The 12,670-nt window shown below is 38.7% G+C and overlaps 1 protein-coding gene across 6 annotated transcripts; it reads right to left on the bottom strand.

Annotated features, from left to right (window-relative positions):
• LOC135081513 (serine-arginine protein 55-like) lies at window positions 1-11,834 on the bottom strand. 6 transcript variants are annotated; one of them, XM_063976228.1, is made up of 11 exons: window positions 11,662-11,834; window positions 10,801-10,929; window positions 10,281-10,351; window positions 9,130-9,225; window positions 7,693-7,762; window positions 5,986-6,059; window positions 5,378-5,557; window positions 4,667-4,738; window positions 2,770-2,922; window positions 2,076-2,093; window positions 1-1,618 (listed from the first exon to the last, which is right to left on the bottom strand). In XM_063976228.1, the coding sequence occupies exons 2-11, from the start codon at window positions 10,924-10,926 to the stop codon at window positions 1,396-1,398; spliced, it is 1,083 nt and encodes a 360-aa protein (XP_063832298.1). In that variant the 5' UTR covers window positions 10,927-10,929; window positions 11,662-11,834; the 3' UTR covers window positions 1-1,395. The 6 variants fall into 6 exon arrangements, with proteins under 6 accessions (XP_063832298.1, XP_063832300.1, XP_063832299.1 ...); XM_063976230.1 differs by having other exon boundaries at window positions 4,667-4,735; XM_063976229.1 differs by lacking the exon at window positions 11,662-11,834 and adding an exon at window positions 11,325-11,553.
• Between the last annotated feature and the right edge of the window lie 836 nt (window positions 11,835-12,670).

Below are 12,670 nucleotides of genomic sequence, written 5' to 3'. Positions count from 1 at the left end.
TTGTACCTATAACTTATTTATTTGGTTATTAGTAACAAAAATCAGTATTTACAAATACCATATAACCTTACCTATCTCAAAGGAAATTAATTCACAAATTATACCCTAATACCATGGGTAGTGTAAAATGTACTTTAATTTGTTTTAGTCGTCAAATATCAGCAGTCAACCAAAATGAGTGAATGGTATGCCATTGCAATAATATTACAAAAATGCATTTGAATGGTAAACTATATTGATCTTAAAATTAGTCCATGTTACCAATGTTATCATTACAAGTTCCCTGTCACTTTAAATTAGAGACTATAAAAATAAAATCTTAACTCGTTAATCAGCGCACTTACACGACGTTTACGAACTATATTACTGTGAATAGTAAAGACGACACAAATTACTCGTGACCGATGCCAAAAAACGGTGCGTTTAAAAATCTTATATTACAATCGTGACTTCAATCAAATAAACGCGTACCTACAAAGCGTAGACCTAGTATTGCAGGATGAGCTTATTTAGATATCTAAGAGATCAAGAATCGTAGCGGTCATCCAAGAACAAGAGAAATGAAAGTGGCTATACAGGGTGTTTGGTAAATGGATATATGAGCCGACACTAGCCCATGTTAACATGGGCATATAAATGGTATGGTGAAGTCAGAAAATTGATATCATCATCAATCATCATCAACAGCCCTTTACAGTCCACTGCTGGACTATGAGCCTCCTCCACTATAGTGGAGGGTTTTGCCATAATCTCCACGCTTGGCAGGCGGGTTGGAGATCGCAGTTTAAAAGATTGATGTTTTTCAGAGAGCGCTGCTGCCCATTCTCTGTTTGATGTGTAGTCCCTAAGTCGCCTCTTACGACACCCGCGGGAAGAGTAGGGGTTGGTGACAAATGTATTCTACTCTTTCTAAAAGAAAATTGATATCTTAAATTTAATTATTTTAATTTTCATACAAATCGGATTTTATAAAATCTATTTTGTATGAAAATTTAAAAAAAATTAATGATGATATCAATTTTCTGACTTCACCATACCATTTATATGCCCATGTTAACATGGGCTAGTGTCGACTCATATACCCATTTACCTAACACCCTGTAGATCGTTTCATCCACGAAGACGCGCCCCACCAATTTTTGGTCGAGGGAAGCGCGGGGTGCGTGGAGTTTGGTCCGAGCAATCCGAGCGTCGTTATTTTAGTGTGCGTGTGCACTTATGGATAATTTAGCGTGTACCGATAACACTCAAACATTAGCGGAAGAATGGTGGGACGCCTCTTCATGGTTGAAACGCTCTATAAGCCGTTTAGGTCCACGAAACAAAAGAAGAAGTCAAGTTCATAAAATCAAAGTCCTATCCTAGCCTAAATGTCTTAAAAGTGTAATTTTAACTTTAGTCTCCGCTACGCGGGGAGCGGTCTGTGCTCGCGCGGTCTTTGCCGTCTCCGTTTTGTCGCGGGGATCCGGAGCGAGAGCGGGAGCGGGAAGCAGATCGGTCGCGGGAAGCGGAGCGGTCGCGGGAGCGGGAACGTGAGCGGGAGCGGGACTTGCTTGCGGCGCGGCGCTCCTCCTCACGCTTGGGGGACGCCTCCTTGCTGCGGGAACGGGATCTGTCCCTGTGATGGTGAAAAAAGAGAGTGAGTAAAGATACTAGAGTGTGACGCAAATCTGAATCTCTAAAATTGAGTTGAATTTAAACAAAATAATATAAAATATAACCCATAAAAAGCTGCAATGAAAATATGCTTAAAATTTAATTGTTGTTGTTGATGGGATTCAAGTTCTTAAAGTTATTCCTTATTATTAAGATTTTTAATGAAAACTGTCAAGCTTCAGAAATGCGCCACGTAAACCCAAACAGACAACTTCACAAAAAACAAACTGAATGATAAACTGAATTGAAAAAAAAAAACAGGTTTGATGCAAAAATCACATCAGTTTCATTAAAAAACCACACCAGTTTACTTACAACAAACTAAAATAAAAATTAAATTAACACAAATCAAACCATGAAAAATAAGCAGAATAAGCTTTAGATGAGCAAACAAAAACGACAACATATAAAACGCTCACCTCTTGGTTGCCGTCTCTCTGCGTGGCAGGAAACAATGATCAGAGTTAATAATGACATTAAATTGTGCTATCAATATTATTCACTTATGGATAATGATGAATTTTGTTAACAAAAAAGATGCCAATGGTTAAAACTATGAGTGTCATCTGACAATAATGCACTATCTATGTGTGAAGTTATGTTTTCAGATTATTTAAAGTGCGTAGTTTAAATGAAGTGTATCGGATTAATAAAGCATGCAGTTTTGATTCCATCACCAATGATGACGTATTTGAGGTAATGAGATTTGGAAGCGGTTATCACTGGACAGCAATGTCTTTGGAAGATATTTTTTAGCTTTAAATTACCTACGTTAAATCATATTTTGTTTAGAAAAAGATTTAGCACAAGGCGATTTTGTGCCGTTTGCGCCAAATCTTGGTCTAAGATGCTTAAGATTTGATAATATGAAAATTAAGCCAATTTTCACCATCAATCCCTAATTTTTAAGTGATCCCTTTGAAAACAAAATTCCTGTGTGTTACCATAGGGGTCACTTAAAAATTAGGGATTGATGGTGAAAACGGACATTATAGACTATGGAATGATGAATCTAAGACTTCTGCCGACAGAAATCCAATGCAACCGTACACAAAAAATATAACCTCACAAAACGCACAACCGTCAGATGTCAATTGAAAGCACACAACTTACCGTGAGCCGTCTTTCGGCGAGCGCGATTTAGACCTGGAAGCGGAGCGGTGTCCGTTGCGGTCCTCCACGGGCGAAGCGGAGCGGCGGGAAGCGGAGCGGCGCTCCGACCTACGGGAGGCGGAGCGCGATCGAGACTTGGACCGGCTGCGGTCTCTAGCGATGCGCCGCGTTTGGTAATACGGGATTTAATATACAATTACAACTACCGAGCATGTTGCCGTCAAAGTTGGAAGACCAATGACCAATAGTGTCTAATCAAATAATTAATGCCATATTCATTCTCTTTTCAAGATGGTTCCTACATGAATACCAGCATTCATGTTCTGAATGGAACATGATACAAGCTGAGTAAGAGCCATTTTGGTTCAATAAATTATGTATGTTATTTAAATTGTGTAAAACGTTTGTTAGAACCAAATAAACTATTTTTCTTCTTCTAACACAAGACAACTTACGCCCGTATTCACAAACGATGCTTGCTTAAGTAAAACAACAAATCGAACGCACAGTGTTGAATAGAGCTCTGTGATTGGTTGGTTCGTGTCACCCTGTGCGTCCACGCGCACTATGAGACCTCATAGTAATGTTTGTGAATACGGGCGTTTATGCCATAAGGCATATTCTTGCAATAACCTTTGGGCTAAGCATGATGCGTATGTTTTTGGTAGAGAACGTCTTCCAACGATGACACGAGATACAGTATACAAGAATGGAATGCTGAATGACTATGACAATAAAATAATTGACTACTGAAAACAACCATGCAATATAAAAAAATCGATATTGTCAACACCAGATCAGCATGATAAAAAGAAAAGATACTACAGTATAATATACTATACAGATTACAGACAGATAGAGTACGTACTATAGCTAAGTACTTACATCTTCAAATTTTGCTCAGCGCAAGTTATAACACACCTAGCCAAATGAAGACTATGTTAATTTTATAAAAGATCCATGCAGATTTTGTGTATTTATGCCGCAGCAAGCTGCTCTTGTGGGATTTATATTGAAGAGGGCAGTTGCAGGCAAGCAGATTAGTTGAGTAAAAGATTAATTTAAAAAAGGACATTATACAGTCTTAAGTTTGGATTTCATATGATATGGGTGAGCAAACTATAGGTTCTAAATGTAACTCCTCTAGATCTATTGCCTAACATCTATTGCAATCACCTTAAATAAACAGCTCTTTAATGTTTTTGTCATTTAAATGATTTGGTGGTCAAAGGTTTTCTACAATGATTTTGTTTACTACATAGTCACAGCATTAAGTAGCTCTCTTGACAGAGGAAATACATAATCCAGAAAACTTTGTTCAATATTACATTCCAACTTGTTGTTATTTTAATTTAAACAGTGATTGTAATAGATGTTACTATTAGATAGCTAGCCTGCTGGTCTTCTACCTGACTAGGAAGGTTGCCTGGCGATAACTCTAAATATTAGTATTAATTAATATAATATGCATGTTAGTGAATCAGCAGACTTTTTAGTGGGACCACTGGCGTATCACGTAATAAATTATCGTTTGTTTTTTATCATGAAGGAAATGGTGAAGTTAACTAGAAATACTAAACCTCATAATAAAAGTTCAATTAGTATTTGCAATGCAACAACATGTTTAAATTGACTTTTCAGTGAGATGCAAGTAATTTTTAAGTCTAATAATCAAATTAGTTGATCATAACTTGCCATCTCAGTCATTGGCTCCGCAACGGGCGTTGCACACATTTTTGAGTTTATAACCAAATCCTTATGCTAAAGCACTTCCCATCTTAATAACAACATCAAAACTAAGGCACACGCGATTGTAGCCCCAAACAGTATTCAACTAATGCTTATAAAGCCGGGTCTCCACTGAAAAGTCAGCTCATCCAGCTATTCCCATACTCACTTGGATCGAGACCGGGATCGCGACTTAGCCGCAGGGCTCTTGCTCTTCGGGCGGGACTTGGAACGGGATCTGCTGCGCGTATGGCCAGACCTGGGCAAACGTGTAGTCAGGTGCGAAGGAGGATGTTGTATGGGTGTAGCGGGTGGAGTGACGTCAGTGGTTGAGTCGTCATCAAGAGCGTACAGCCCCGAAAGATGGTTAGAATGGCAATATCATCATTTAGAAAATATAAGACTTGAATGTTAGGTATTGTACTGTCATCATCATCATTTGGATTGTCATCAAGTATTGTAAAGTTAACTTCGATAAAATAAATTAGTCTCCATGATTGCAAGGATCATTCCCACTGAATATAAAAAAGGAACTATGTATTATTTTACAATAATTGCTGTTTGTAGGAAAGAACCAAAACTTCAAAAGATAAAGTTTGAAATCTTTTTTCGTACCAATTGCATCGATTCTCTTCAGCTCTTTGTCAGAAAATCGTGCGATCATAAGTTGTAGTTCATCTGATAGATAAGTTAGTCCAGTGTTTTTCAACCTTTATGACATGACCATGAAAAAATATTTTGCGACCCCCGATCGTTCACACTGAGTGAGTCTATCAGTTGGACTGTTATGTGATTCAGGCCCTCAAGACACGTTAAGTTCCTGATAAAATCTATCTGGGCGGTTGTCGGTTGCTATAAAATAAAAATTATCGGTTCTAACCTGGACCGGCTGCGACGGCGATCGCGCGATCGGCTGCGCGAGCGACTGGACGACGATCGAGTGCGACGCCGCGACGAGCGACGATCTTCCACCAGGCGTATACGACGACCGTTCAACTCTGTACCATCTAGCTTCTCAATAGCTGCGCGCATGTCAGAATGGGTGGCGAATTCAACCACGCTGGAAAAAAAAATAGGGGGGTTGATGAGACTTGTTGAGGAAAAGATGGGAAATGATATGGGTTGGGAAAGCGTCAGTGTAAGATTTATCATCAAGGTCTTCAGCCCCGAAAGATGGTTAAAAATACAATATCATCATTTGCGACTGCTACAAAACACATTGTATGGTAATTTAATAGTCATTCTTGTATTGCAATGCCGTTTTGCTTTACTAACGGATGGACAAATAAAATAAATAATAAGTAAAACATGGAATATAATTTCTGAATATAAAAACAAAACATTCAAGATTACATTATCAGTAAAATGTACATAATTACAGCTATCAATAAAACGTTATCTATTGACTTGAATATTGAAAATACCTACGTTTTATTACGAATAGCATTGTTGTTGGCGAACGTAAGTAGAAATAAATAAAAAACTCACCCTTCATTTCTGTGTTGTTTGTGAGCGTCAGCGTAGGTGACTTCACCAGCTTGACGCATACAATCCTTCAAGTCCTGTAAACCAAGAAAAATGTCATTCACTGGCCAACGGGATATTGTAGGCCTTTTCCAGAAGTCTTCCTCAGAAAATATATTTATCAACAAGAGCTTTCTGCCCCGAAAGATGGTTAAAATACGATATCATCATAAATAATTGAGTGTTACAGACTCCTGGAAAAGTCAAATAAATGTATGTAAGCCCTACGAACCTAGCAATGCCTAGCAAGTTTAATATTGATAAGAAAAAGGATCCAATGAACCATAAAGTGAAAAAATACAACCCACAACACTGTTTCGTAGACGGTTACCTGTCGGTTATCATCGTTTACAATCGTCCAATTGTTTTGGCTGCCTTGTCTTTGTTTTAGATCCATTCCAGCTCTTGGGCCTCAAGTCGTCTCAGGTCATCATTGCCTTTCCAAGTGGTTTCAAGTTAAATCCTCAGAATCATGTGAACACCATAAGTTTCAACCGCTGGTCTGGGAATTTCTGCTGCCCATCTGTCAAATGCATGCTCTGCTCCATCTACGATTGCTTTCATTTGTCCTCTCAAGATTGGGTTCCTTTCTAGCTATCACCAAGATTGAGTTCTTTTCTAGCTGTCTATCATTTGTCTGTCATCGAATAACTTTTAATGGGACTCCCATGCTTGCACTTGTAATCTCTCCAGAATGATCCTCTCTATCCTCGCCAAAGATCTCGTCAGTCCATGTCCTCCTGGCTCCATGATCCACCGTGCCTCGCTGCCTTCCAGATTTTATGTAAACAATGATACCTTCAAGGAATTGCCAAACACGAAACATTGTTGGGGCTATCAAAAAAAATTGACGAATAAAAAAAAATGACGTTCGCAACAGTCCACGCCCCGATCGAGTGTTCGAAAGGGTCGCGTCCGTATTGCGAACGAGTTGTGTGGTAAAAAGGAAAAAAATTAACGATGAAAAAATGAATTTAAATGGGAGTTTGCACATAACGAGAGCTGCTCCGGTTGACTGTGCCCCCCTGTGGTCACTTTACCTTGGCCACGAGAGTCCGGGGCGGGCGGGCGAAGGCGACGCCAGACCACCAGGCAGCAGGACCGAAACCCTCCTAACATCGCCTCTGATCACATCACACAGCGCTACATCGAGGGCTCTGGGCACGAATCGCCACCTTCTGTTGTTTTTAAAAATCATCTATAAGCTCGTTGGAAAGTTCGTTACATGTGTACAGGAAAAAACTTTTAGAAATTAATGTTATGCAATGCTAATTCTCTGATTGTTAAATTGTTAAACTAAGTTACAGAGATATTTGTGACTAATTTAATAACTGTCTTATGATTTGATTAGTAAAGCAAGTTCGAAGGAAGAGCTCTCGGGTGGATGTGGTCCGCTGATTGGCCCAAGGTGGAGTCTTCAGTGCATTGTCCCATCTGGTTTGTTCTGTTTCCCATTTTTGTCTCTGGCTTTGCGTCTTCGTCATTGGATCATGGTCATCTTGCGTTTGGTCCTGGCAGCGTGATCGGTGGCGAGGTCCCTCAATGCAGCGTCCGTCATCAGTGAGTTTCCCTCCGTGTGGTAGCGCCCTGCCCTCATGTGACGTGAAGCGTCCTGGACCCTGGGTGATGGTAGGTGATGGGTGATGTGGGCGTGATCCAGCCGATGCTTACCTGCCAGCTAATGCGGCTAGACAGATTTTCGACGATTAGCCGGTACTCCGTGCGCGTCGGCGGCCCGTATCTATAATTGGAGTCACTGTTAAAAACATGTTATACGTTACAATGCTACGCTTACTCTATGACCTTGTCAAAAATAAGGGACTTTGAATAAATTCTTTGTAAAATAATATTGGAATTTTGCAATAACTTTGAAGGACAAAAGCTTATCATTTGTACAGTTGTTTTACAATAGGTAATAAATTATGAATTGTGCGAATGTTTTATCAACTGTTTATTTACGTTACAATGACTCTCAAGGTTACTTACAGATAGCTGTAATGCGAAAAGATATCTAAATGTCAAAAGATCAAAGAAAATGTAAGTAAGCGATAGCAAGTGAAATACTCTAATTCTAAAAATCTAAATAAAGAATGTGATGAGTTAATACCAGCTAGATTATTGAAGAAGCACAGGTACTAAACTAGGAGAAAACATGAGGATGAATACAAAATAATACATTGACCGAATATGCAAAAAACAAAAACAATATCAAGACAGATTAAAAGAAATTCAGAATATTAGAGATGGTGGTCCTTTGGAAATGGATCACTGGAGCATGCTATTAGGAGCATTCAAAACATGAAAAAAATATCAAATAAAGGGGACATCTAGCATGGACAATTTCAATAACTTTAGGGACATTCAGGAAACTTATTGACATTATTCAAAGGGATCGGGGAGACGAGAACACGGGTATTGTTCGAACTTTAGACGATTCCGAACTAAGGACACGACAAATGACAGGCATGTAGTGTTGCCAGATGTTGCAGTTCATAACTTGTATACTTCAGTTGATGGTAAATCAGCATAGACGGTTTGCTACCTAATTCCCCGAAAGACAGGAACAAACAGCTACAAGAGATTTTGGATTATATTGTAAGCGAAGAACCATTAGAGCAAGAATTCAGCGAACAGCTTCAAAGTCTTGCAACACTACAGCCCATACCCCACAAAATCTTAAGAGCTCTTTCTAAAAAGACGAGACAATCGAGTCCGACCTTAGTTATCCGTTTGCAAGACCGCACAGCATCATCATTAGGATCTTTACTTTCCGCTGCAGGGGCATGACCCTCTAATTTACCCGAGCCAAATGGACGAATTGGTCTGCATTCTCCACGCTGGTCAGATGGGTTGTGAAGGAAAAAAATTAGTGAGCGGGCTTGCAAACGCATGACAGAAGACCAGCTCAAAACGTCCGAAAGAGCCCTCAAAAAGGCCACACTAAGTTTTTTGCATAATCGTCGTATACAGACGTATCTCGTCTCGGCGGCGGGCGTCGCGGCGGCGGCAGCGGCAGCTCTCGACAGCGCCACCTGTCCGAGCCGCGAGGCATGCCGCGCGCTCGCTCCACCGACACCCTGCGGTACGTAGCGCACAGTAATCACTCACTCGTATCGCGAGCGGCCGCGGTCGCGTTCGGTGTAGCGTTCGCGTCTGTACCGGTCCGCGCTGCGGTCGATGCCTCGCGCCGGCTCCACCACCACCCTGCGCAACATCTGCTGTTAGCCACTCGCACACCACTACAGCCGCTATACGCTTGTCACAGCTAGCCAGTTGATAGCTACACCCTGTATGTATTGTACATCACTGTTACTCATAGTATAGGAGACAATGATAAAAAAAAGTGGCTGATGATGTGGGACATTTATAAACGTTCCCAGGATGCACTTTTACAGTTGCATCAAATTCTATTTACAGTTAATAAATCAGCGCTAAAATATTAATTACAAATTGGTAAATTAATACAAATCCCCTGATACAAAACTGACAAGATGAAATTTTAATTTATAGATATTTTAAGTTGCTAATTTGTGGACGACAATAGTCAAAATGTAATCTATCTTTAAAGTCGTGTTAGTTACTCCACTTATAACTCAAGAACGGCTGAACCGATTTAGCTGAAAATTATCAGGGAGGTAGTTTAGAGCCAGGAGAAGGACATAGGATACTTTTTATCCCATTCGAAATTAAAAAAAAGTCTGCTTATTTATTGCCATTAAGGCGGAACAAAGTTCGCCGGGTCAGCTAGTTAATTATAAATATTTGACTAAACATAATCTAAACTTAATGACCCCATATATCAATTGGTTAGCTGATTGTTTCTAATGCATTCAATAGAATCATTAGAAATCAACAAGTATTCAATAGACGGCCCTTCATACAGTTATCAAGCACTGCATCGTCTACATGCCTTTAACCTAATTAAAAAAATACATGTAATTTTGTCATATCATTTTACGATAAAAAAGCCAATATGTGCTAAGAAAAAAAAAATAGAAATCATGAAATCAACTGCCACACCAACACATGCTTTCATTCAAAATATTCTTTTACAAGTTTTCCATACAAATCTCACACAAAATGTGGAGCCGGCTGATAAAGAAAATTAATCATTAAAACTGAACAAAGATTACAAAAAGAAGTCAAGTACAAATGATAAGAGGCTAAAGATAATAATTTAATTTAATGTTTGTTTACTAAAAAAAATCTACTGGTTGGCTTCAAATTAATAATGTGGTGATACTTATGATGGGTCTAACCTTTCGCCTAGCAACTCTTTGCCATTTAACTCATACACTGCATCGTCTGCGTCTCTGTAGTCTTCAAATTCCTGTAAAAATAACACAACTTAACGTAACGATACATTAAAATCTCAAACTTCCCTGGTTACTGTCCCATACAAATAACATCATTAGCATATTGATTAATCAAATAAAATAACACCATGGTAACATGGTTTTTTATTTACAACATGTTACCATGGTGTTTCTTTATTTGAATGAAAACTAACTACTTAAATACCTACTTAAGATTTACAAACTGCAAATGGTATTAGTTTTTAATAAAATTATTGGTTACTGGAAAAGTAGATTTCTATGATGAACGAAGCATAAATGATTCGCTACTAACACATAGGCATTTGACAAGATCAATCGTTACAAATAATTGAGCTAGTATTCAACGTTAATTTGGGGACATAGTTAATGGTCGATTGGGTAAATAGGTATAAACAAAAGCCTATTTATGAACGATGAATGTATTAATTTAAATAACACTTACCACAAAGCCGTAACCGTTCTTGATGAGGATATCTCTGATTCTGCCAAAGCCTTTAAAGAACTTCTCCAGATCACGGTCTCGGACGCCGAAAGGCAGTCCACCGACATAAACACGCGACCCCACCATCTTCTGTAATAAAATACACACAAAAATGTAAATAGCATTCAAGTTTATAAACAAAATGGGGTTTGTTGCTACTGTACATTGTTTTGACCTCAGTGTCTCCTTGTAAATAAACAGCCATACAGGCCAGCGTTTAAATACCACGTAGTTAGTGCGGATTCGGCACAAAATCCGCGGGAAAATACCACTTTTGATCGCTATTGAAGATTTTGAAATGAGTAATTTCTGTATGTAGGTATAATCATGTGAACACAGCCAACATTAGCAATTAGTCGTGGTAGTTATTATCGATTAGCAAGTAGGTAGGTAAGGGCAGAAACTTGCAATTCATTCAGGAACCTTATCACATTATTATCGAGCTAAAGATTGGTCCAAAAGTAGAGTCAAATGACATCATTTACCCCCGGGGTGATGCTGTCTCTACTTTCACAACACTATTTACGTAACACCAATTCGCGATGTACATAAACTGCAGATTATGCTCGAGTGAACTAGATCTAACAAAATTGTATCCGGGCAACTACGCACTTCGCCATAAATTGAAGTAGAAAGGGATAATAATAAACACAGTTTTTACACACGCGGTAATCACTCAAGACTCCTACTTTTTCGGCGGCAATCTACTTCATCAAAAAGCCATGCGCTGCCAAAATCCAACCAAGCCAACACTACAACATGGCGGCACGATCGCACGCCGCACGAGGCTATACGAAAATTACCACTAAACAGCCAACATACCTTCTTTGATGCTATGATCACCGAATAATCCTCTGAGTTGAACTTTGTTATTCACTTTTTGTTTACGTAGAACACTTTATTTACTGTACGAAGTGAAAAATCAGAAATAAAATACCACACACACGTGCACGGTCAACTTGGACACACCCGGAAATGCGCATTGTCAAAGTCAAAAAATCGCGCAGGCAGGCCGGCAGTGGGGGAAGCGGAGCGGGGTGCTTAGTGTTGCCATTGCAAATTTAAAAACTGCATGTACACTTCCGGCAAAGAAATAATAACAGTAACGCTATTATATTAAACGCTACGAATTAAAAAATATGGAATGCAATATTGAGATTAATGTATTTTGTATTATTCTCAATCGCGTTACGACAATGATGATAAAGGTATTATACAGGAATATAATTTTGATATATAGCCCGACCAGGAACATAAAAACCCTCGCCATGTTGCGGAAACTAATGGTACTAATTTCTTTTAATGGCAACAGTAACTGAAAACTTCATTGACATGCCATCTTGCATGTCAGTCTATTGCTGTCAAAGTGTAAACAAACTTTATTTTAAATGTGCGCAATTGATTTTGTGAATTAAATTGCTAAAATCTTTTTATAGTCGTGAAAGAAAAGTGGTTCACAATGTGTTAAAGTATTTGTCGAAGAGAAATACTAAGGGTTCGGACAATATTTTCATTGAATAATGTTTCCGACAAAGGTTGTCAAATTGACTGACATGTTTATCGTATAGTACAGTCCACTATGAAAATTAGATGTGGTTTGTTTCAACCACCTATTTTAAAAATTTTTGTCACTTTCGTGTTGAATTTTATGGAATTGGGAATAATGAAGTACCGAGTTTGAAGCGTTCATGAGCAGACATTGCAGTTGAATATTGAAGTTCTGTATTTGATTATTGATGAATAATAAAATAAATCCTACCAGCTCGATTGATGGTTTCATTTAATTTATTTAAACCAGGTTACCTATAATAATATTTTTTCGTTAATTTAT

This window comes from Ostrinia nubilalis, chromosome 20 (assembly GCF_963855985.1).
Source record: "Ostrinia nubilalis chromosome 20, ilOstNubi1.1, whole genome shotgun sequence".
NCBI lineage: Eukaryota > Metazoa > Arthropoda > Insecta > Lepidoptera > Crambidae > Ostrinia > Ostrinia nubilalis.
The sequence above is the reverse complement of the archived record's forward strand: the minus strand, read 5'-3'. Positions and strand labels throughout refer to the sequence as shown.

Bases quoted from the DNA above. Each gene is read 5' to 3' on its own strand.
- LOC135081513 (XM_063976228.1), bottom strand. From the start codon at position 10,926: ATGGTGGGGTCGCGTGTTTATGTCGGTGGACTGCCTTTCGGCGTCCGA. The intron at 9,226-10,280 runs GTTAGACCCATC...GATGTTGCGCAG, and splicing joins AAAGAGTTGCTAGGCGAAAG to GGTGGTGGTGGAGCCGGCGC. The intron at 5,558-5,985 runs GTGAGTTTTTTA...TTTTTTTTCCAG, and splicing joins AAACAACACAGAAATGAAGG to CGTGGTTGAATTCGCCACCC.